At 33.8% G+C, this 26,894-nt stretch overlaps 1 protein-coding gene across 9 annotated transcripts in view; it reads right to left on the minus strand.

The window, feature by feature from the left end:
* Positions 1-1,831: 1,831 nt before the first annotated feature.
* DNAJB4 (DnaJ heat shock protein family (Hsp40) member B4) overlaps positions 1,832-26,894 on the minus strand; it is a 56,758-nt gene continuing 31,695 nt past the window's right edge. For 5 of the 9 annotated variants that reach the window (XM_045835484.1, XM_045835486.1, XM_045835482.1 and 2 more), the window contains 4 exons: positions 24,222-24,281; positions 11,872-12,113; positions 4,897-5,465; positions 1,832-3,288 (listed from right to left, as the gene is read on the minus strand). In XM_045835484.1, the coding sequence (XP_045691440.1) occupies positions 3,055-3,288; positions 4,897-5,465; positions 11,872-12,082 (1,014 nt within the window). In that variant the 5' untranslated portion in view covers positions 12,083-12,113; positions 24,222-24,281 and the 3' untranslated portion in view covers positions 1,832-3,054. Of the gene's footprint in view, positions 3,289-4,896; positions 5,466-11,871; positions 12,357-24,221; positions 24,282-26,894 lie in introns of those variants that run through there. The other 4 variants (XM_045835488.1, XM_045835489.1, XM_045835487.1 and 1 more) reach the window with 2 other exon arrangements.

Consider the following 26,894-nt stretch of genomic DNA (forward strand, 5'->3'; position numbering starts at 1 on the left):
GCTGGTGTGGTTCAGTGGATTGAGTGCCACGCTGCAAACCAAAGGGTCGCCAGTTCAATTCCCAGTCAGGGCACATGCCAGGGTTGCAGGCCAGGTCCCCAGGAGGAGGTGCGTGAGAAGCAACCACACACTGATGTTTCTTTCCCTCTCTCTCTCTAAAAATAAGTAAAATCTTTTTAAAAAGTAAAGAAGCAAAAGCATTTTCAACTCCTTGCCCCCAAGAAAAGCTAATAATAATAGGCAGAAGTGATAAGATAAAAAGTAAAATAGGGGTCATAAACTCAGATGCTTTCAGAGGCAGTGAGGCAAATGAACTAAATGTGTGAAGTAGCTTTATATAATACAAGAGTGATAGGTTGGTGACAAAAGAGTAGGGCGCACCTTGCCTAAAAATATCCTAATTAGGTAACACAAGCAACTTGTGGTTTTTCTTATAGGAAAGATAGATAGTCCTGACTGATGTGGCTCACTGCGTTGAGTGCTATCCCGCAAACTGAAAGGTCATGGGTGATTCCCAGGCAGGGCACATGCCTGGGTTGTGGGCCAAGTCTCCAAAACGGGTGTGCGAAACCGATCAGTGTTTCTCTCTCACACTAATATTGTTTCTCTCTCTCTTTCTCCTTCCCTTCTCCTCTCTCTAAAAATAAATAACAAAAAAAGAAAGATAAACATTTTTATCAATTAGCTTACTGGGAACTACAGTACTTCAAAACTATTCCAAGTAACCAAGAACCTGGTTGAATTTAGAGACAACATCTTAAAATCAAAAGTACTTTCTTAATTTGAATAAATAAAAACACTCTAAATCTTTTATATGAATTCAACATTCATGGGCACCTCATGCTAAGGCATTATCAATATCCTTTAATATGTTGGTACACTGTTTTTATATACCAATGGAAATTAATTTTTACTACTAGAATAATTCTATACTTTAAAAAATGTTTTTTAATCTAAAAACTACTTATTTACATAATCCATAAACCCTTTAATTTATGAGGAAATGCTTAATTAAGAAAATTTCGATAAATGACAGTGGGTTTAAAACAGAAACCACACCCAGCATACTGACTTGCTTTTCAGCTCTCTTCAGACTTGTGAGATTATTTCCATGATGTTCATACTTCCCCTAAAAAGTTTGTCATTCAGAGAAAGTTATAAAGGAATCACTTATAAATAAGATGGAATGTTAAATATGATTAGCTGAATTCTCTGGCATTTTCAAGCATTTTCCATTCAACTAAAATATATGGCTATCCCCAGCAATTCTATTTTATATATATACCCAACAAACTGAAAAGTTAGGTACACAAAAACTTGTACAAAAATATTCACAGCAGCATTATTAATAATAGCCAAAAAGTAGAAATAACCCAATGCTTATAAACTAATGAATGGTTAAACAAATTATGATACTCATATAATGGAATATTATCAGCCATAAAAAAAGAAATGAAATACTGATACATAATGTAACATGGATGTATCCTGACATTATGCTAAGTGACAAAAGCCAAACAGAAAAAGCCACCTATCATTTGCTCCCATTTATATGAAATATTCAGAACAGACAAATTCATAGAGACAGAGATAGATATTTGTCAGGGGCTGGAGGAATAGGGAGTGAGTGCTAGTGGAGACAGGATTTCTTTCACAGGATTTCTTTGTCAGGATGATTAAAATGTCCTGGCATTAGAGAATGGTTCCATAACTCTGTGAATATACTAAAACCACTGAATTGTACACTTAAAAGGGTAAATATAGAACATAAAATAAAAGGGTAAGCATTATGACATGTGAATTACATCTCAATCAAGCTTAAAAATAGATGGTGATTGCAACCTATTTATTGAAGTTTTCATATTCTGCTAAAGAGTGATAGGATCCAGTATACCTTGTGCATGTGTATATCACACTGAAAACTATTTTTGAGGCAAACATTGTTTCAAAACATCATTTTTACTATAGTTATAAAACAGAAAACAAAACAATTTTTAGATGTAAATATATTTAGAAATTAAAACACCTAAGAAATGCATTCTATGCATATGAAAAAGTGAAATATTTATATGCATAACAAGTAGTAGCGACATCATTCATAAGCAGCAGTTAGTGTTTATTTTCCCCATATTTTGGTTTAATACGATAGTGGTAGTTTATTCTTTTTAGGGAAATTGCATAAGGTACACATAGCATATTATGAGTAAGTTACAGAAGACTGTGTAATTGGAAAATTAATTCCAAATAACAACATTTCCTCTAAAAACATGTTTATTATTAAACAAACTAGTTTAAACTAGTGGACAATAAAATGTGCCTATAATTTATTAAGTCCAAGATATATAGTCAACTTGCATAAAATTACATATGGCATTTTAAAAACAGCCTATTTCTAAAATATCAGTAACTCAGGCAATTGGGATTTCCACAGGAGATAAATTGCCATTACTTTCCTTTTTATGGAGAAAAGGTCCACCTCAAGAATATTACAACTCTGTTATTAACAAATGCTACAGCATATTTTAAAAAAATGGTGAAACATATACATGAGGATATTCTGTTATGGGTACCAGCCCTATAGCAGCACGTCAGATAGTGATTTAAATCTAGTTGATCATATTTCCAAATGACTTGGGTTTTTATTTTCTAGAAACATGTATCACATGTATAGTTTAAGAATTTAAATTTCCATTATAAATGAGAACCCACCAAACTGATAATGTAAAGATGTAAGAAATAATGTACTTAGATAGTCTACTATTTTATTAGAAATATATCTACTAACTCCACAAAAACAAATTTTACACATAAGCAAAATACTTAAATTTCTGACTTTGGAGAAGTGAAATAAAATAGAATGAATGGTTTCTCTTCATCCCTATCTGTAAAAATCCCTTTTGCCTATTTATTTGACCCGTCTCTATTCATGCAACTTAATGAACCCTCAAAATAATTTACAGGTTTTTATACAGAATTCACATCTGCATCAGTAAACTGCCAGTCCTTTTATATCTTCAGTGCCTTATCAAAATATGGGTAACAAAGTTTTTCATTCTATGAGGCAGGAAGATGTTTCCTAAGTACTTCTTTGGATGATGAGGATATAGAATCAGGGAAGGACACCTCAAATTCTATTAGAAGGTCACCACGTTGGTCAGGATTTTTTGGAAATGGCAGCCCATATCCAATAATTCTTCTCCTCATTCCAGGTTTCACAATATCATTTATTGACATAGGTATGGTTCTTCCATCCATTGTTGGCACATTAATTGAGCAGCCACACAATGCCTGAAATGCACAAAATAAAATTAACAAACTTCAAATTTAAAAGTCTAAATAAAAATATTACCAGATGTAAAGAATGGTACCACTACAGGATAATTTTAACCTCCAAAAGAATATCAAAAATTATAAGACTATTTTCCCATTAGAAAATCCCTTTAGGAAATGCACAGTCAGACATGTTACAAAGAAAGAAAAGGAGAAGGGAAAGAAAAAGGAAAAGGAAAAGGAAAAGAGAAGTAAAAGGTGTCTTTCACAGTGCTCTGGATTGAAACGGATAATTTGAGGCTGTTATTACAACATTCAAGGTGTAGGGATGGAATGGGAAGAGGGAGAAATTCAGGTCTGGAAAGAGTAGGTGAGGAGCAACAACCTACTTCTCTGAAGGGAAAATGTTAGGACATTTGTTGGAAATGTAGGAAAATTGTTGACACATTAATCAACAAATGTTTACTGAATACCTACTATATATCACACATTCCTGCTGGATGCTGAGCATATGTAGGGCCCATGAACACAGATCCCACCTCAAGAAATGCACAAAGAACACAGAAGCAAACTAGTCATACATAATACAGTATAATGTTGGCACAGAGGTAGGTGCAGAAGTCTTTGTGAGAAAGGGGGCACACAACTTACCCCTTAGCTTCTGGGAATACAGAATTCTTAACCTAAACATTAGACTAGTAGTTGGTATTGGGGCAGAGTGAGAAACAATAGTGTTCCACAGAGTAGAATTCTGATAATGACAGAGACATATACAAGATAATAATGGAACAAACTTTGGGAAATGCATACACATTTATGGGTAGAAATCAGATTTAAAATGACCTTCTATACCCTGGTTGGTGTGGCTCAGTGGACTGAGTGCCAGCCTGGGAACCAAAGGGTGGTTGGTTTGATTCCCAGTCAGGGCACAGGCCTGGGTTGCAGGCCAGATCCCCAGTGTGGGGGGCACACCAGAGGCAACCACACATTGATGTTTTTCTCCCTCTCTTTCTCCCTTCCCTGCTCTCTAAAAATAAATACACTCTTAAAAATATATTAAAATAAAATAAGATGACCTTTTATGTTAAGCTAAAGAGTTGGACTTGATGATAGATGCTATGTGAAGTCATTTAAGAATTTTAAGCAGGGAAATGACATGGCTATGTTTGCAGAATTATAATCTGAGAAATAGTACCTAAAAATAGAATAAGAACTCATGTATTAAAGCAGTACCTTTACAAATTATTCCGTCTTTTAATACATTTTTGTTATATAATTATAACTCCAAATTAACAATTTTGGAAAAAAATCTTATCCATGGACTAAGGTAAGGAGGTATGGCAGATCTCAAAAACCATACTTGTAAAAACAGAGTAGAGTTAGCCCATTATTAGGCCTCATAGTACATAATCCATTTAACATTTAAAATGTGCATTTAAATTGCTAGGATAGATAACTAAACTTAGAATATATAATTTTATCATAAAATTTAGTACTATCTCAGAGGGTTCTATGAGAATTTTTTTAAATGTCTAGTAAGCATTACATATCTTAGCTGTTATTGAAATTTCCTAGAATCAGATGTATAGTTGTTTGGTTTCAAAAACTTAAACTTTACTAACTTACCTCTCGTAAACTAATTTTAGCAGTATAAATTATATTTGATCCATCCCTTTTAAATTTGGGGTGATCTTTATCTTTAATAATAAAAACAATGTCTGCTGGAATACTAGTTGGTGTTTCATCTCCTTCTCTTGGAAAAGTAATTTTGGTGCCTTCTTTCCACCCTTTTTTAATCTCAATAGTAAGAATTTTGTCCTCAGATCTATAACTCCTTCCATCAGGGTTTAACCTTTTTCGAGAAATCTTCATCCGTTTAGTACAACCATTATATATTTCTTCAAGTGATACTCTAAGTTCATGAATAACTGGAGGATCTTGTTTGAGACGGGATGGCCCCACAGAATTCCTGTCTCTTGGGTATCCATTCATGCTGAATCCAAAGGAAGTAAAAGGATCTCCATCTACTTCCATTTCTTCAGAATCTCTACCACCACCCATTCGTCTTCCAAAGAAAATTTCAAAGGGGTTGGAACCTCCAAAAAATGCTGCAAATGTGGCATGAGGATCTCCATGAAATGTGTATCGGAAGGTACCTCCTTGTCCATCAGTACCTCCTGCTCCTCCTTTCAACCCTAAATGAAGAGATAGGCATGAAATAAAGTTCACAACTCTTGAATGTTAAGCTTTCAAAAATTGTATTGATCTTTCAAAAACTGTATTACTAATAAAAACTTTGGCCAACTTAGGTTGTAATTTATTTATACTGCCCAGAAATGCCATTATTAACTAAATACATAACAGCTACGTAACTCCTGATCATTTCATCCAAAGTTAAAATTTTAGCTTCAAATTCTTCCTCCAAATACCCATCTTTAATGGTAACTTATTCCTGAATCTCTATTCCACAAATAAGAAAATAAAAATTCAGAACCCCTTATGTCATAAGCTACTGGTTTGACAATCTGAAGTGTATAAACTTGTTTTTTAAAAGATGTCAATTGAAAGGTCTACAGTAATCAATGCAAAATGTATACCCTAAATCTTTAAGCACCATTATCATCAATGAGCACAACAATCAACAATACAAAATAACATATTCATACTAACAAGTTTGACTTCAGATCATCTTTCACTCTTTAAAAATTAAAACAAAACTCTTTCTGTGGTTGAAAAATTCTAATAAATATGAAAAATGTTTTTAGACACTAATATTGTTATCACTATCCTGGATAACAAAGTTGTTCATCAAGGTATACCATGTGATAGCATTAATTTCAATAGCATTTTAAAAATCAAGAATTTTAAACACTCTTGACATATAAGGCCTTTGGACTGGTTACTTCTGTCTATTGTGAACAACCCACTTTAGACAACAAGTTAGTGACCCTCTGACCCTGTTTTCTAAGGCTCATCTAAGTAATACGTAGTTTATAAGAGATTACACATTTGAATCATCATGCCCACTACATACCAAAGAATAAGTCTACTAAAACCCACAAAACAATAATACAGTGATCTTTTCAGGGACCAATACTGACAGGATTTATATCATTACAGTATCAACAAACTTTCTGAATGAGCCATATAAGTATTCCTGACCAAAGAAACAATCAGGAACAAAATCTAAAAATCATAACTGAAAAATTCAGAGATTAAACTAAGAGATCCCCATACACTCAAACAGTGAGTAGTCTAAGGGCAGAAAATATTTTATTCATTTCTGCTTTGCTCTTGCAGAAAATGACAGGCACACGTGTTTATTGAATAAAGGGAATCATCTATTCTTAAAGTCTCCTAAATAGAACTTTTAAAAGGTATCTTGAGTGTCAGAAGAGAGAAGAGGCAGAAGCAAAGCAATATAAAGCATATTCATACATACACATGTGTGAGATATTTAATAAAAAATTCTACTGGACTTACTCAGAAATTAGTTTTGCAAGTTTTATTCTATTTGAGTTTTTCCATTAAAAGATATACATGTACTCTACTTCATCCAACAGTCTTAGTTGGCCTTTAAATTTTTAATTTCATCCATGAATAGAAATCTAGAGAGGCTAAGAGAACTCTAATAATCTGATAATTGTCAAAATATATATTGAATGATATATCCAAATAGCTGTCAGGGATATTCCTTGTAGAAACAGAATGGTTAAGTATAAACAAGACAAGAACTTTTAACATGCAACTAATCAAAAGCTTCTTTTAGTTAAATTTTTAGTGGTAAAGTTATAACTCCAAATGTTAAGAAAAACTAGTGACAGATTTTTGTAAAGGATATGATATGTGTATAATTCAAAGTCATGACTGGCATGACTAACCCATTAAATTATTTCAATCATTTCATCTTTCATTCCACAAATATAACACAGTATAACAATTTAATAATTAATAAAGTAAATTTAGCCCTAGCTGGTGTGGCTCAGTGGATTGAGCACCAGTCTGCCAACTGAAAGGTCACCAGTTCGATCCCCAGTCAGGGCACATGCCTGAGTTGCGGGCCAGGTCCCCAGTTGCAGGATATGTGAGAAGCAATTGATGTTTCTCTCACACATCAATGTTTCTTTCTCTTTCCCCCTTCCCCCCTCACTAAAAATAAATTTTAAAACTCTTTCAAAAAAATAAAGTAAATTGAGTAAATCAGCTGGTAATCTAACCCTCTACAAGACAAAATCTAAATGTTTGAACCCATAATGAACTTATAAAAAGAGTAACAATTTAAGTTATTATATCATGGATTTGGCTTTTCCCTAAAATTCCTTTCCTCTTCTGCCAAAAACAGTAACTCAGTCAGGATTACAGAATCCCTGAGAAAATTCACATACTGTGTAAAATGACATGTATCAAAGCTGACAAAAGCCTCCAGTGAAGCTTTGAAGTTTTCCTTCACTAATCAACTACATTGCTCAGAGAAATGATAAGGCCACTATACTGACTGAAAAAATCCAACCAAAATTCACACTGCTACAATGTAACATGAATTATTATGCAAGTATCACTTACATTGCAGAGCACTTGAATTGTACCAGGCACGTCATCAACTCTACAGTCAACTCTTTTATTTTGTACATTTCAACAACTCAGGGAAAATTTTAAAATTCTACCAGATTCCCTCTGCTATCCAAAATGTTTCCCAAACACCCGCATCACTGTGTGATCAAGGAATGCTCTCTACAATCAAAATTTGCCTATGCTTTAGAAAGACTGCTATTATTTAAAAAACAACCAACCAACCAATGTACAATCCAGAAATAAATAGGTGTTTGGGATACTATACATAACAAAGAATTCCACTAGTTAGTTAACTAAAAATTTATCAAAAGAAGATGCACTGGAGAAGAATTGGGACTTCAAAGAAAAAATTGTAAGACTTTAATAACTCTTACGTTAAGGAGACTTAATATGTAAAGATCCTGTTTATAGTAAGAATTAGAGTTACTAATATGAGATCCTTTGAACAGTTTTAATTCATAAAAATCCAATGTATTTACTTTCAGAAATATACAGCAAATAAAAAGATCCAGTTGATTAAAACAAATAACTGAAAAAGCAAGCTAGTATAGAGATTAATGTACTAAATAAAAGTCTGATCATATAAATACTACCTTTCAGTATTTCAAGTTATTGATGAAATCATAAACAATAAATGAAAAATGAAGGCATACAGAAATGTTAAAAACTGGGATACTATAAGTATGTATTATTAAAAAAATTTTTTAGTCTTTTAATACAAACTTGTGTTGACATCCACTGAACAATTCAGAACTATACCTAAAACTTTTGGGGAGAGGCTGGTTCAAAATCCAATTTTAAATTTCTGTAGTGCTGTGTTTTTTGTTTTTAAATGGTTTTACTATGTAGAAAATTTATTTTTTAAATAATGTTTATTATATGGTATAACATTAACCCATTGAAAATACAAAATTAGATGATTTTAGTAAAGTTGTAGAGCTATGTAACCATCACCACTATACAGTTACAGAACACTTCCATCAACCCAAAGAGTTCTCTAGTTTCCATTTGTAGCTAATCCCTGTTCCTACTTCTAGCGCTAGGCAACCACTGATCTGCTTTCTTTCTTTACAAATTTGCCTTTTCCATGTATTTCATATACACGGAATCACAGACTATATAGTCTTTTATATCTGACTTCTTTTATGTAGCATAGTTTTTGAATTTCACCCATGATATATGTAGCAGGCTTCATTAAATCAGTCCTTTTAGTTGCTAAGTAGTATTTCAGTATGTGTGTGTGTGTGTGTGTGTGTGTGTGTGTGTGTGTTAAGGAGCACATACACAGTATATACCATATCTTGTATATCCATTCACCAAATGACAGTACTTTGATATGTCTCCAGTTGGGGATCATTACAAATAATGCTGCTATGAATATTCACATATATGTCTTTATGTGGACCTATATCTTCATTTCTCTTTTATAGATTCCTAGGAGTGGAACTGCTGTGTCACATAGTAAATTTAAAACATCTTTATTTTTATACAACTTTAAAAAAATCTAGCATTTAAAATTGTGGATATTGGAGTTTTTCAAACCATGAATACACTGGATCACTACTTCTCTTAGTTCCTAAATATATAATTTAGTAAGTTCAATTAATATACTTCTCAGTTCATGGTTCCTTCCCACTGTATCAGGCCTTGACACAGTGTATTAATTGAAAAAAGTATATCAGATAAATTAGTAGCAGCTGCAATCATAAAATTCAGTATTTTGTTACTGCTAGAGAAACCCACTGGGCCATGCATGGATCCAGGCCTGCAGGAATGAACAGACCCATGAAAGACAAATAGAAAAATATTTTCCCACATGTTCACGGTATACCTAAAGGGAATTAAAAAAAAAGGCGGGGGGGAATTAATGAGGCATTCTGAATAAAGAGCAAATAGAATGCTTTTCTGTAAAAGAAAAATACTTCCTAGGAAAAAAGATTCAAATACGGTAACTTTTAACTGTATTTTTCAAGTAACATGAGAGAATATTTCTGAGTAATATTTTAATATTGTTTTAAAACTTTAAAAACTTATTCTCCCCTCACTATTACCTCTATTGTTTATATAAATAATCTGAGTCAAGAACAAAAAAAAAATTCAGGGTACATAAATGATCCTGCTTTAGGTTTTTTTGTTTTTTTGTTTCTCTTTTTTTAATTTACTCACTGATGATGATCAGTAAAAATCAAACCAGGGAAATATCACTCAAGAAAAATACCATTAGAAGGTAATGTTAAATGAAGAAAAATATATGGTGAAGAAAATATATGGTAACTTGAAAATTTTGAAACAAATATCCTCAGTGAACACTAAATCCTATGGCTTAGTTATAGACAAAATTGAGCTATCAGCGAGATGTGACTAAAAGCAGTACATATCCGTTTTTCCGTGGGAATTTATATTTGTGGATTTCTTTTTTAAATTAAATTTATTGGGGCAAAATTAATTAATAAAATTGTATAGGTTTCATGTACACAATTCTATAATACATCAACTATATATTATATTGCACATTTACCACCCCAAGTCAGTCGCCTTCCATCACCATTTATTCCCTCTATTCGTGGATTGCTTTACAAAATTACAAAATAAGTTCTTTGAAAATAGTACACTGTTAGTAGTATCTGATAATCCTGCATAAATTTTGAGATGAACCAAATCATAGTATTTTGAGTAGTATGGTTATAGAAGCAAGCAGGATTAAACTGCCAACTACATGCCTTTTTCAATATTTACTTTATAACAACCTGACACTGCAGGTTCTCATCACACCAAAACTAACAGCAAAAACTGCACTTTTGGCAACTCGGATCAGAAAGAAAAATTTTAAAATACCCTCCGACACATAAGCGCCCTGCTTAAATTTAATTTTTAACTCAAAACGAACAGTCTCTGTCTCACTGTATTTTAGGATGTAATTCTAATTAGAAAAATTATACATTAAATGCAATAAAGGAAGCAAACAAATAACAAAAATAGTTTTTATAACTACAATAATTTACAAGAGAACATTTGGGAAAAAATAACAAAGTAACTTAGTCCTGATTTAAAAAATGGAAAACCCCAGAAGCTGTAGATATTAAAGTACTTTTGTTGTTGTTAATTAGCAATTTAAAATAGACTTACATTATAGCTGTATTTACATGGAGATAATGGACAAGTTTAAATTAAAATTCAGAGTTATAAAAGAATCTTAAAACACCCCATTACTGTATTCAACTAGTTTCTGATCTCACAATGCAAGAAACAAAAGTACAGCAGGGAAAGGGAAGTTGTCATGCTCTCCTTTATACTGAGATAGTAAAATTTCAAAAGAAATAATGTTACCTAAAAGTAAATCAATAATTGTGCTAAGTGGCCATTTTAGGTCAAAAATTGTATTTCTGAATTCTCATTTTCTTGGCACACAATTACTGTTTACAATTAAGCTAAAAACTTGTTCTGGTATTTTATGACATCAGGAAAATTCTTTCCTCTCCAGGCAGAAAGCCAAAACAACTAGAGCTGAATGCCCAGGCCTTCTGTTTCTCAGAGACGACTCTCTTGTTCAGGCTAAACTAGCTTTGCTATGGGAAAGGCAAAAAATTTTATTTTTGTGAATAAAATATAAACTATTCAGAATCTGAACCATCAATCTTAAGATTTTAAATGATTTAAGTATCGTCACTGGTTCTGGAAGAAATTCATTAAAAAATAAAACAGGTTGCATAAGACTTTTGACACAATTCATTAATATGTAAGAGAATTTAAGGTTTATTTTCAAGTATACAATGTTAACATTATAAATCTAATGGTAGAATGTGGATATTACAAAATGTGAAAATCTAAAAAAGGCAAACAAGTATATTTTATTCACAGCTATGTAATATTCATATGATCAGAGGTAAAATTTTGTTTTCACCCATTATTTATCTTTCTACTTTTCCTATGTCTTAGAATTTAATTTAATAATAACCAGAAGTCTAAAAGAAGGAAAAGAGAGAAAGACATAGAGCTGGAGAGAAAGAAAAATATACACAGAACACTTACCTTCCTCCCCAAACTGATCATATATTTCTCTCTTTTTAGGATCACTCAATACTTCATAAGCTTCTGCGACCTCTTTAAATTTTTCCTCTGCCTGAGGAGATTTGTTCTTGTCCGGATGAAATTTGAGGGCTTGTTTTCGGTAAGCCTTTTTAATATCTTCATCTGAAGCTCCTTTTTCAATTCCCAAAATGGAATAATAGTCTTTCCCCATTTCGAATGCCTTGAAATGAACTTAGATTTCCCTTTGTGAAAGAAAACGGCGTCCCCAGTCTTAGCAATATGATTCTAAGGAAAATAAGCCAAGCTGGGTATTTTCAAAGTTAAAGCAAATCAGCAATTCAGCTCCGCTGTTTTAAGGCAGCAAGCCGACAGCCTCTCCGTATTTAATTCCTTCCCCAACAGCTCACTTACAGATAAATATACACTACACAGGAGACAGCCTCCTACTAGATCCTCCCATTTTCACTACGTGTCTCTGTACTTTCTAGAACAGCAAATGCTACAGGACGTCACTTCCCCAGCTGCCGCTAGTCAAAGTACTGAGGTAGGTTTACTCCACCTCCACGATTAACTATTCATTTTCCTTGTGGCTCTACCATTTTAATTTCCTTTTCAAGAGGCCAAGTAGATTAAGAAAACAGTATTTCAGCATAGAATGTCATAAGTACACAACTTTTTTATTCCATTCTAGGTGAAAAGCTCCAAAAATAATTATAGCTCTTAAGCATCCTATATTAAGTTAAAGTTATACAAATAAAAGTACCCATGAATTTACTTAGGTATTTTCATTTCAATTTCAAGTTATTCAAATGTAAGATACAGAATACTAAAATATGGTTTGTTTAAATTAAATTTTTCAAAAAATTTGTGTCATTTTCAAAAATTGTGGGCTCTATCAATCAAAAATGCCTGGAAGTTAATATACCAATTTCACATTGTAAAAATGCTTTATCATAAACTTCAAAAGCAATACTTTAAAAAAAGTTAAAGGACTTAAATATAATTTTAAATAAGATTTTAGCTACTAATTTTAAAATATTTTTGTAGTATACAAAAGTTAATAGTTACAGCAAAGTAATATTTATGAAATTTTCAAATCTGACTTCAGTTACTTCACCTAAAACTGAATGAGACACCCACATTTCTAGGGTCACTGAAGAACTTCGGTGCAGTAGATAAGATAGGAGAAAAGTATCAGGTTACAGACAGTAAAAACTCCTGTTTCTTACAAGACATTAACTGGATCAGCTTAAAATCTGGAATGCTACTTACGGGGTAGTCATATGAGAAATACTTTTTCTTTTACTAACACATTATCTCTAATTATAAGTATCAATTATTGTTAAAGATTTTGGAAAACAGAAAAAAAAGATTAAAATAAAAACATCCCTATCATACCACTTTAGATAATCCTTGCTAAATGTTAGTGTATTTCCTTCTAATCCTTTTTTCCCTATGAATATTTATGGCTATTGGTTGTAGTTTTGTACTTTTTATCAACACATTTTATAGCATATCATTTATATTCCATTTTGATGCCTGCTTTTTTACACATATAGTCTGGATATTTAAGAAAAATATTTTCAATGTATGTAACTAATCTTTTATTTTCTATATGGTTTCTTCATCTTTTCAAAAATGTTCCCATTTCTTATATAATACTGGAAAAATGGATTAATACAAAAATGTCAAAGAATTGCATAGAAAAAAGAATTGCATAGAATCTTATACTTAAGTATCTTAAGTCTGTAAACTTAAAAAAGCACATTTATGAGGAAAGTAAATATATGTATATGTTTAGAGTATAATAAAAAGTGATGAGCACATGTTAACCTCTAACTATATAGGAACACCTGTTCTACATGCCAAGCAGCTTTACAATTATGATTCAGCAATTCTTGCAGTTGTTCATCTTTGTTCATTTTAACAGCTAGGATTTCCTATTTCTCAAAACTCTCTACTTTAAAAACACCTTGGTATTAAAAATTTATTAATATCTATCTAGACTACTTACAGACTATTCAGCAAATTTTTTAGTCCCACCAAGGAATACTCAACGTCAAAAGATAAATTGTTCACATCAAAAACAAAACAAAACACACAAAGAAAAAACACTAATATACAAAGTCATTTTAACTTACAAAAAAAAAAGCATATTCTATACTGGAGTCCCGTGCAGGGATCAGCAACTCAAGTTTAATATAATGTAATAAAAACCATATTCTATACTGGAGTCCCATGCAGGGATCAGCAACTCGAGTTGAATATAACAAAAACCAAACCACCTATTCTAGGGTTAATTTCCAAGGGAGTTCCTTTACATATTCATTACCAAAGGAACATTGACATTACTATCTATGAAAAGCATAAATTATTCTGGTGAGTAATGCTAAGAAGAAAACAAGTAGGTTTCTTATCTGATAAAATAATTTTCAGAGAGCTAGAAATATTATAAGGACTCACCATATTAAATAATTTTAGAACCCAAAGACTAGGTTTTTCATATTTCTGAGAAATGCATTATTTATTAACAAATGAAACAAATCCGGTTCTCCACAAGTAGAGAAGGATGATAAAAGGGTTTTCATAGTTCTTCAAATATCTTACACACATAAAAGAATAATAGCAGTAAAATTGAAAGGCCAGAATTCACCTCAACTTGGAAATTTCAATTAATAAGGAAGCAATTATAATTTTAAGATTTTAAATAAGACAACTGACTAGCTTTTGATAAAATGAACAGATACTTGTACACCAATAGCTTTGCAAATAATTCTTTCAAACTTCAATAAATAATTCTATTAAATAATGTTTTAATAACTTCATTTGTGAAGTTATTAAAAATCATTTTAGAAGCCCTGTAAATAACATACTTAGAAATTTGTCCTTGGAAAATTATTCAAAAAATTATATATACAAATATACTTACTGCAATTGGATGCAATAGAGTAATAGGTTAATACGATCGTTATTAAACTACATAGTATTTTAGAGACATTTCACTCTTAAATTCACTTTTTCAGACTGAGTTCTTTCCTCTACCACTTAAGGGTTGAAAATCCATTATATGAGTCTTTCCTTTATTAAAAGAAAATTACAAAGAGTCAGATTCTTCTTAATATTTATAGTTTACAGGGCCAAGTTCTCACACTGGGGGTAAAGGTAGTTCATTTCTATATTAAAGAAATGATTTTCATTTTTTCTACCAAATCAGAACACTTAAGTGTGTTTATTATTTTGTTTATCAAAGTTAATAGCAAGAAATGTTTTGTCCTTAATAATAATTTGGGGGAAACGTGTCATTCTATTTTAGAGAGCAATGCTTCGGTCAGGATTAAGTAAGAATTCTAATGATACTATATTTTGTTTTCTATAACTTTAAAAGGCTTCCTTATTTGGAGTATTATGTTATGCTTTAATAATAAATATAAACAAATTATTTTAATGAAACTGAGATTTTTTGTTTTATAATCATAGCTCAAATACTAAATATAAAAAGAGAAAAGCAAATATTAAATATATCTAGATAATAAGAATGAAGATAAAGATAATTTTAACTACAAAAAAATAAAAATACATAACTAGTCATTCAAACAATGCTATCTTAACCCTCTACTTTGGTTTTATTTATAGACAATAAAAAAATAAGTTTTCTTTCTCCAATTCACAAATCACTTCTCAGTTTAGTATAGAGAAAAGCATCATGCTTTTGAAAGTCTCAGAAAAAAAGTTACTATTAAAATTAGGACCATCATACTTAAATACTCAAAGACAAATGACTTCTAATATTTTACCTATGCTCCTGTTAAAAACTTTTCTGTCAATATTTGATTCTTAAATGAGTATATTTAGTCCTGAAACTTCTCATTTAATGATTGGTATTAGTAAATCATGACTGTCATTCCCTGGTACTTCTTATCCAAGAATAAGAAACTGAAGCTCTTTTATACCTTGTTAATAGTACTTTAGATAATTGAATATATAATCTCAAATATAAGTATTTAGCAGTGGCCATAAAATTTGCTAAGGTGGCACCAAGGAATATTGACAACTTAGTTATTAAAAGCACAGATTGTGGGACCAGACGCTCTGGTTAGAATCCTGGCAACACCACCTACTAGCTGAGTGGCCTTGGATTTAACCTCTCTGTGCCTCAGGCTCCTCATCTGTCAAATGTGATTAACATTAATACAAACCTGACAAGGTTGTCATGAGAATTAAATGAGAGAAATGTGTGTTGTACTTAAATGTGATGAGCACAAGGTAAGGACTACTGAAGGACTATTGTGATGACAATTATCTCATCATATGAACTAAAATAATTTTTTTGAAAAAAGTTATACCATATCTGTAACAAAATGTCCTTTCTGTAGGCATACACATCCATTCACACACACAAAAATGGTCCACCTAAGAATTAATGACTTTTCCAAATATCCCAGTTAATATTTTCTACTTACCCATCTAGACTATTAAAATTTCAACATTAAAACTTCATGTAGGTAGTGTTCACATAGGTAGTACATATTTCAAATGCATATGTTGTATTTCAAGTGCATTGCGTTTCAAATACATTAATGAATACAGTGTGGTATCAGCAAAAGATTAGGCAAAAAGATCAGTGGATGAGAATAGGGAGCCCAGAAATAGACCCATAAATAAGACAACTAATCTTTGACAAAGGAGCAAAGGCTAAATAGTGCTGGAACAACTGGACATCAACTTGCAAAGAAATAAATCTAGACACAGAAAGACATGTCAATAGAAGGAAAAGACAAGCCACCGACTAGGAGAAAATAATTCAGAAGACATCTGATAAAGGACTGTTACCCAAAACATATAAGAATTCTTAAAACTCAACAACAGAAAAACACCCCAACTAAAAAATGAGCCAAACACCTTAACAGACACCTCACCAAAGAAGATATACAGATGGCAAAGAAGCATATAAAAAGATTTGTTATATTATATGTCACCAGGAAAATGTATATTAAAATACATACCTATTAAAATGGCTAAAATCCAAATCAAATGCTGGCAAGAATGTGGAGCAATAGAAATTTTCATTCATTGTTGGTGGGAATGCAAAATGGTATAGCCACTGTGGAAGACCGTTTGGTGCTTTCTTACAAAAATAAACATAGACTTATGATACCATCCAGCAATGGCAATCCTTGGCATTTATTCACCAAAGGAGCTGAAAACATATGTCCACACAAAAACCTGCATATGAATGTTAAGAACAGCTTCATTCATAATTGCCAAAACTTAGAAGCAATCCAGACAATGGAATATTATTCAGCACTAAAAAAAAAAAAATCAGCTTTCAAGCCATGAAAAGACATGAAGGAAACCTAATTGCATATTGCTAAATAAGTAAAAGAAGCAGTCTGAAAAGTATACATTTTGGAGATAATAAAGATCAAGGATTTCCAGGGGTTAGTGTGAAGGGAAGAATAAATAGGTGGAGTACAGAGGATATTTATGGCAATGAAACTACTTTATGTGATACTGAAATGGTGGGCATATGTCATCATACATTTGTCCAAACCCATAAAATGTTCAACACCAAGTGTGAACCCTAATGGACATTAGGAACTCTGAATGATGATGTATCAATATAGGTTCATCAATTGTAAATAATGTTTCATCTGGTAGGAGTTGTTTGTGAGGGGTGGGGATAAGCATACGTGGAAGCAGGTAGTATATGGTAAATCTCTATGCCTTCCACTCAATTTACTATGAACCTGAAACTGTTCTAAAAAAATAAAGTCTACTTAAACATCTTAAATATTAAAAATTAATGAAAAATGACTTCTGGTTATGATGGTGAGTAGATAAAAACTATACTCACCTCCTCCCAGACTACATCAAAATTTCCACTAAACAACAGAATGACCACCATTGAGAACCATTTGGAGTCTAGCCTGAAGTCTCTATAACTAAGGACATATGGAAGAACCTACATCAAAACTGGTAGGAGAGGCAAAGACTCAGAATAGGCAGGGTGTGGCAGTTAAAAACCATGAAGGATATCTGTGCTGCAGAGGTACCTCCCAAGGAATGAGGGGTTCCAGCCCCACACCAGGCTCCCCAGCCCAGGGTTCCAGTGCCAGGAAGACAAGTCTCCATAACTTCTGGTTGTGAAAACCAGTGGAGATTGTGGCTGAGTGACACGAAGGCCCTGTGGAATACCAAGTGTTCCTTTTAAGGAGTCCATGCACAGACTGACTTACTGATTGACTCACTAGCTCTAACTCAGAGCTCAGTCAGCAGCTCCAAAGGTGCCAGAAACATACAGGGAGGAAATAAACTGTCTGGATTTGGGGCAAAGGCAAGAGGGACAACTATCTCCCAAACAAAAGTGATGGCAGAGGTCATTGCTCCTTTGATGAGCTCACTCCCTGCAAGCACAGACAGGCACAATATCTGAGTCCATATCAACCTGGCTAACACTGTCCACCCTGCCCTGATTTTCCCTCAGATCCCACCACACCCAACTTTCAGGCCCACCCAAGTTGCTTCCAGTAGCTTTTCCATATAAATGACTTTTCTTGGCTTATGCTTCAGACTTTCCTAAAACCTCTCACAGGATCTCAAACCCCAAACAAGTAGCTTCTGGCCTTGGTGTGCCCCATACCTCTTGCTAAGCAGTCCCAAGCCCAGCACTAGCAACTGTGGGCCTCAGTTCACAACTTAGCCTCTTCCAAGCCCAACCATCTGCTGATCATTTTGTAGCTTATATCCAGGGCAAGACACAGGATGCAGCTGACCTTAGCTTGCACCTCCCAAAGAGCCCAAGAACCAAAACAACTGGTGGCAGCTTCAGGCCTTACCAGAACACCACCCAACTACCTCTGTAAACAACATACTCAAAGGGCAGACTCAGCAGGCATCAGAGCCCTGCTAAGTGAATCCTGCTCCATAGCCCCTGCACAACAGTTCCTCCACTATAGTCACAACCAGTCTTCAGAACCAATCAGCTTGAAGATCAATCCCTCACATTAACATGTCAACAGCAATCAAGATTCAACTACAACAGGAAGGCACACAACCCACACAAGGGACACACATGTATCACCTGCCTCAGGTTATAGGGAGACAGCTCTACTGGGTCCCTCTATAAAGCCATTCTACCAGGACTGGGAGACACAGCAGCTCTTCCTGTTACACAGAAACAAACACAAGGAGGCTGTCAAAATGAGGAAACAAAGAAACACGTCCCCTCCCCCCCAAAAAAAACAGAACAATGGTCCAGAAAAAAACAAAATGGAGACAAGCGACCTACCAGATACAGAGTTCAAAACACTGATTATAAGGATACTCAACCTAAGGATACTAAGGATACTCCAGAGTAGATGAACTTAGAGCTTCGACAAAGAGAGAGGAAACATAATAATGGACATAGAAAACATAAAAAACAACCAGTTAGAAATGAAGACTACAATAATTAAAATGAAGTATACAGGTAACTACCAGTAGAGTAGATGAAGCAGAGAATCAAATCAGTGATTTGGAAGATAAGAAAGCAGAGAATACCCAATCAGATCAGCAGAAAGAAAAAAGAATTGAAAAAAAATGAGAATCATTTAAGAGACCTCTGAGACAACATCAAGTGTACCAACATTCACATCATGCAAATGCCAGAAAGAGAAGAGAGAGGAATTGAAAACCTTTTGAGAAAAAAAATGACAGAAAAATTATTTAACCTGGTAAAGGAAATAATACAAGTTCAGGAAATGCAGAGAATCCCAAATAAGATGAACCCAAATAAGCCCACGAGCAGACATGTCACAATTAAAATGCCAAAGGTTAAAGACAAAGAGACTCTTAAAAGCAGCAAGAGGAAAGTTGTTAGTTACCTACATGGGAGCTCCCATAAGACTGGCAGCTGATTTCTCAACAGAGACTTTGTGGGCCAGACAGCATAGGCAAGAAAATATTCAAAGTGATGAAAATCAAGGACCTACGACTGAGATTATTCTACCCAGTGTTGAGAATTGAAGGACAGATAAAGAGATTCCCAGACAAGAAAAAGCCAAAGGAGTTCATCACCACCAAACCAGTGTGTTAAAGGGTCTTCAAGAAGATCAAAAACTGAGTAATAAAATGCCAATAAATACATATCTATCAACAATCACTTTAAATGCAAATGGATGAAATGCTCCAATCAAAAGACATATGGTGGCTGAATGAATAACAAAACTAGACCTTTACATATGCTGTGTACAAGAGACTTGCTTCAGATCAAAAGGCACACACACACACACAGACTGAAAGTAAAAGGATGTTTAAAGATATGTCATGAAAATGGAAACAAATGTTTTAAAAAAGCTGTAATAGCAATACTTATATAAGACAAAACAGACTTTTAAACAAAGGCTATCACAAGAAACAAGAAGGACCCAGCAATTCTACTTATGGAGAAATCAAAAACATTAACTCAAGAACACCTATGCATCCATATGTTCAATGCAGCATTATTTACAATAGCCAAGTTATGGAAGCAACCTAGATGTCCATCAATAGATAAATGGAAGAAAAAACAGATGAATGGATAAAGAAGCAGTACATATATAAAATGGAATATGACTCACTCATAAAAAAAAAGAATGAAATCTTAGCCCTGGCTGGCATAGCTCAGTGGATTGAGCACAGGCTGCAAATGAAATCTTAGCCCTGGCTGGCATAGTTCAGTGGATTGAGCACGGGCTGCGAACCAAAGTGTTGCAGGTTCGATTCCCAGTCAGGGCACATGCCTGGGTTGCAGACCACAGCCGCCAGCAACCACACATTGATGTTTCTCTCTCTCTCTCTTTCTTCCTCCCTTCCCTCTCTAAAAATAAATAAATAAAATCTTAAAAAAAAAAATCAAATCTTGCTATCTGCAATAACATGGATGGACCTGGAAGGAATTGTGCTGAGTGAAACAGTCAGACAGAGAAAGACAAACACCAGATTATTTCAGTTATATGTGGAATCTAAAAAACAAAATAAACAAACAAGCAGATCAGTAACAAACTCAGATACAGGGAATGTTTTGATGGTTGGCAAATGGGAGGGGTTTAGGGGGAATGGGTGAAAAAGGGGAAGCGATTAAGTATAAATTGGTAGTTGCAAAATAATCACAGGAAGGTACAGTACAGGTAGGGAATATAGTTGGTAATATTGTAATAACTATGTATGGTATCAGGTGGATACTAGATTTATCGGGGTGATCACTTCATAAGTTATATAAATGTCTAATCACTATGCTGTATACCTGAAACTAACATAATATTATACATCAGGAGTAATTATTAAAAAACATTTAAAAACAAAAAATGGAAAAAGTGCAATATTTATATTTTTAAAATATATACAAGTATATCTCTAATTTTAGAATAGCATATCTTTCTAGCATTAATTTCCATTTCTGCCTCATATACTTCTATCATACTAAAGTATTAAAAGTTGCCTAGGGAAAACTATTGATTACCATTTGAATATTACAATCCTGTTAATGGACTAGCATAAAGGGGCTACAAATGTCTAAAAAATAAATAAAGACTTCCAAATTAGAATGCTTGATTTCTCATCTCACCTCTGCTATTTACTAGGTGAGTAACTTAGGCAAATCATTTAATTTTTCTAAGATCCTAACCTAAAAAGGCTATAATGAGAATCAGATGAGATAATATACATGAAAGCAATAATATTCATGTAATAGGAATTCCAGCCAAGATGGAGGTGTAGGTAGATACACTATGCCTCCTCGCACAACCAAAAGAAGGACAACAAATTTAAAAACAAAAAACAACCAGAACTGCCAGAAAATTGAACTGTGAGGAAGTCTGACAACCAAGGAGTTAAAGAAGAAACATTCATCCAGACTGGTAGGAGGGACGGAGATGGGCAGTGGGGTGGAGAGGGCTCACAGCAAGACAGTGACTGGTGGACCCAGCAGGTGGCAGCTTGCAGACAGGGCAATCCCACATTCGTGTGCAAATAAACCAGGAGGAACAACTGGGGAGTGAGACAGACTATGCAACCCAGGGTTCCAGTACAGGGAAATAAAGCCTCAAAGCCACTGACTGCAAACACCTGTGGAGGTTGAGGCAGCAGTGGAAGAAACTCCCAGCCTCACAGAAGAGTTCACTGGAGAGACCCACAGGGTCCTAGAATGTACACAAGCCCACCCACCTGGGAATCAGCACCAGAAGGGCCCAATTGTGGGTAGTGGGGGAAGTGACTGAAAACAGGCAGAGAAGCGGGGCAAGTGGCATTGTTCCCTCTTAGATCCCTCCCCCACATACTGCATCACAATACAGCGACGTGGGTTGCCCCACCCTGGTGATACCTAAGGCTCCATCCCTTACTATGTAACAGGAATGCCAAGACAAAAAAATGGCCCAAATGAAAAAACAGATGAAAGCTCCAGAAAAAATACAACTAAGTGATGAAGAAATAGCCAACCTATCAGATGCAGAGTTCAAAACACTGGTAATCGGGATGCTCACAGAATTGGTTGAGTATGGTTGCAAATTAGAAGAGAAAATGAAGGCTGCCCTAAGTGAATTAAAGGAAAACGTACAGGGAACCAACAGTAACAGGAAGGAAACCAGGACTCAAATCAACAGTGTGGACCAGAAGGAAAAAATAAACATTCAACTAGAACAGAATGAAGAAACAATTCCAAAAAATGATGAAAGCCTTAGGAACCTCCAGGACATGTTTAAATGTTCCAACATCCGAATCATAGGGATGCCAGAAGGAGAAGAGGAAGAGCAAGAAGCTGAAAACTTACTTGAAAACATAATAAAGGAGAACTTCCTCAATCTGGCAAAGGTAATAGACTTCCAGGAAGTCCAGGAAGCTCAGAGAGTTCCAAACAATTTAGACCCAAGGAAGCACACACCAAGGCACATCATAATTACATTATCCAAGATTAAAGATAAGGAGAGAATCTTAAAAGCAACAAGACAAAAAGGAGAGACTTACCTACAAAGGAGTGCCCATAAGACTGTCAGCTGATTTCTCAAAAGAAACCTTGCAGGCAAGAAGGGGCTCGAAAGAAATATTCCAAGTCATGAAAGGCAAGGACCTACTGAGATTACTCTATCCAGCAAAGCTATCATTTATGTGCCCTTTATGTGCCCTTCCATTCTAAAGATAAGGTCAAGTTAAAGGAGTTCATCATTACCAAGCCCTTATTATATGAAATGCTAAAGGGACTTATCTAAGAAAAAGAAGATCAAAACTATGAACAGTAAAATGACAAAAAACTCACAGTTATTAACAACTGAACCTAAAACAAAAACAAAAATGAACTAAGCAAACAACTAGAACAGGAACAGAATCACAGAAATGGAGATCACATGGAGGGTTATCAGCAGGGGAGTGGGAGGGAGGAGAGAGGGAGAAAAGGTACAGAGAGTAAGTAGCATAAATGGTAGGTAGAAAACAGACAGGGGGAAGAATAGTATATGAAATGTAGAAACCAAAGAACTTATATATAAGACCCATGGACATGAACTAAAGGCGGGGGGAAGGTAATGTTGATGGGAGGAGGTATGTAGGGAAGAGGGGAATAAAGGGGTAAAATGGAACAACTGTAAAAGCATAAGCAATAAAATATATTAAAAATAAAATAAAATGCAAAAAAATTAATGTAATCATACATATATACAAGTTTTCATTATTTTAAACTATACAAGCATTTTTGCTAATACTTGAAGGTCTATTGACAAATCATCTCCCTTTTCTCGGGAATTTTTACTTGGTATAAAACATTTTTTTTATTTTAATGATCTGTTTTATTTAATCCAGATCCAAAATATTACCTTTTCAATTTGTAATCAATAAAAACTGATTAATATTTACATTCTTTTTCTTAATTACATTCTATTATTTATGCTACTACAGTTGTCCCAGGGTAAACAACATTAACATAAATACAAGAATCAGCTCCCCAAAACTCAGGCATCCTCTAAGATCATGCCCCTACATGTTCCCTGTAAGACCTTTATCTCTGAATTTTAGTCTCTTAGACAGTGTTAAAATATTACTATTCTATGTCTTCCCCATTATAATAACATTTATACAATATAGTTTATCAAATACTTCCATATGCTTTCTCATATGTAATCTATAAATATGCATACACATCTGATATTCAATTTAATAAAAATAATTCAAAGAGCTTATCTATAATTAGCAATCTACTAGTGAGCGATGATATTCTTACAATGTTAACATACACTTAAGGAGTATCAGGCTGTATCCGTTCTAATATTTGGCCTACTTTTTAGACAATTAAGTAATTAAATATAATCAAACTGTTGGCCATTTAATAATAAACCATATCTTACCTCTACATGTTCTAGTCAGTCATACACATCCATGGGTTCCACATGTGCAAATTCAACAAACTGTGGATCAAAAATATTTGGAAAAAAATTATGTTGTTGCTGACATGTACTATATAATTAGGTTTACAGTGGTTGTAAACATGTATATACTTTTTTCTTGTCATCATTCCCCAAATAATACATGCAGTATAACAATTTATATAGCATTTACATTGTATTAAGTATTACAAGTAATCTAGATATGATTAAGTATATCAGAGGATGTGCATAGTTTAAATGGAAATACTTCGCCATTTTATGTTACAGACTTGAGCATCCACAGATTTTGGTTTCCAGGGGTGTAATGGAACCAATCCCCTAGGGGATGACTGTACTTTCCTAAAATGCCTTCAAGCACTGAAAGGTATCATTATCATAAATTCCTTATAGGAGATTTCTTGATTGTAAGTTTGGCACTCAGACTCTAAATCCTCATTCCTGTGAAAAGGCTTCAGACTTTAAGTATAAATTATAATACCCCCAAATTTTGTCATAGTTATAAATGCAACTTTAGGGGAAATATAAAAGAAATTTTTAAAGAAATTCATTCCTTATACTGTCTAGGCTATAAGAAGAGTAAACTTAAGGCAAGTGTCTTTATAAGCTTAAATTCACATCTATTTAAAATTAATTTTTTCTAGAAATCCTGGTTTTTTCTTAACTATAAATGTCCTTCTTCAAGTAATTACAGTAATTTGGACTTATATTTGGAATTAGGTAGTCAACAGCATTTACATGCCCATTTTATAGTATTTGATGGACATAACATAAACTTGTTTTAAAAGATAGATGTCATAGTGAACATTTTTCATAAATAAAGTAGCTCAATCATTCAGCAAATATTTACTGTGTGCTTACTTTCTGCTATAAACTAGATAGATAACATCCTTGATCTCATTCAATTCATATGCTAGTGGGAGAAGATAACCAATAAACAAGTTAATAAAGAAATGATATTTCAAATAGCTTAAAGTTCTTTAAAGAAAAATTTTAAATGTTGTTAAGACACAGACTGATGGAGAGGAGCTACTTTAGCCAACGTGGTCAGGGAAGGCTTCTCTATTTAGATCTCTCTCTTTTTTTAGTTCTTACCTGAGGACATTTTTAATTGTTTTGTTTTATTTAAAGAGAGACAGAGGGGAAGTGAGAAGGGAAAGGAGAAAGAAAAGCACAGACTGGTTGCCTCCCCTATGCGCCTGGACCAGGGATCATAAGCATAGATCTCAGGGTCACACGTGCCCTTGCCCAGACCAGGAATCAAACCCGCAACCTTTCGGTTACCATATGATGCTCCAACCCAGCCACACCAGATAGGGCTGTTCAGCTGTGCATTAAAAATTATACTAAACATTTGGCACTAAGATAGGTAGTAATTTTGGCTAGAGGAAAATGAGTGAGTGTGGCTATCATACTTTTTAAAAGGTGAATGTTTTCAGAAAAGTAAATGAGCTGTTAAGATCTGTTAATGACCTCTTTGATTCTCTATCAAGAAATGTATTCAGCTCTGGCTGGCATAGCTCAGTGGATTGAGCGCGGGCTGCGAACCAAAGTGTCGCAGGTTCGATTCCCAGTCAGGGCACATGCCTGGGTTGCAGGCCATGACCCCCAGCAACCACACATTGATGTTTCTCTGTGTCTCTTTCTCCCTCCCTTCCCTCTCTAAAAATAAATAAATAAAATATTAAAAAAAAAGAAATGTATTCAGCTCTCCCATTATTTTCTTTCCCTTTGTATTATACATATTCCTTCAAGTCTACAGCGAATAAATAAGTTAATATAAAGACAGTAAACAATTAATTAATAGCCAATTGGGTGTTACATAACTATTATGGGAGTTAAGGGGTCATCAAGGAGGAAAGAGCATGAAAGTTAGAAGAGGATTTGGTTCCAGTATTTTTAGCTTCGCTATTTAGTATCTACCTAGTTCTGAAAAAAATCACGTATTTCTCTCAGCCTCAGTGCCCTTCTTCTACAAAATGGATATCATGTACCTTGTTATAATGACATAAAGAAAGAGAAAATATTCAAAATGGCATTACAAAAAGTAAAGTATTATGTAAATGTTAATTACATGCTAATGTTGGGCTGGAGTGATGGGGGTAGGAAAGGTTTCAGAAAAGAGAAATATGAGCAGGGTCTTGAAAGACTGATAGAATTTAGAAAGAAAGAAAGCAACCTTGGGGGCATGGGTCTGCAATTTGGACCAAGAACACAAAGTCCACCGGCAAAAGAGCCTAAAGTGTATTTGATACAGCAAAAAGAATGGTCAGAATAAAGCATAGGATTTAGAAGGTTCTCCTTAGGAAGCTCACAAGAAAAAGTTATGGTTTGATTTTTGTAATGTCTTTTTTTTTTAACTTAATGACTGCTCTTTCACGTTCTTCAAAAAGTGCTAGTACATTAGGTCTTTGAAACAAATTTTAAAAGCTAGCTCCATTTCTTACATGTTAATTTGTTTTGAAGCTAGTGAATTACGTTTTTTGTTTTCTCAGTAAGGTAAAGGGTTCTTAACAAAGTTTTATTAATATCTGTAAGTTTCCAAAAGCACCAGTAAAAGATGCCAAACTAACCTAAAAAAGTTGATGGGAAGAAGGGCTTTATCAGGCATAATTCTCCTTGCACTAATTGTCTTTA

This window comes from Phyllostomus hastatus, unplaced genomic scaffold (assembly GCF_019186645.2).
Source record: "Phyllostomus hastatus isolate PE091 unplaced genomic scaffold, TTU_PhHast_1.1 phas_contig_209, whole genome shotgun sequence".
Lineage (NCBI taxonomy): Eukaryota > Metazoa > Chordata > Mammalia > Chiroptera > Phyllostomidae > Phyllostomus > Phyllostomus hastatus.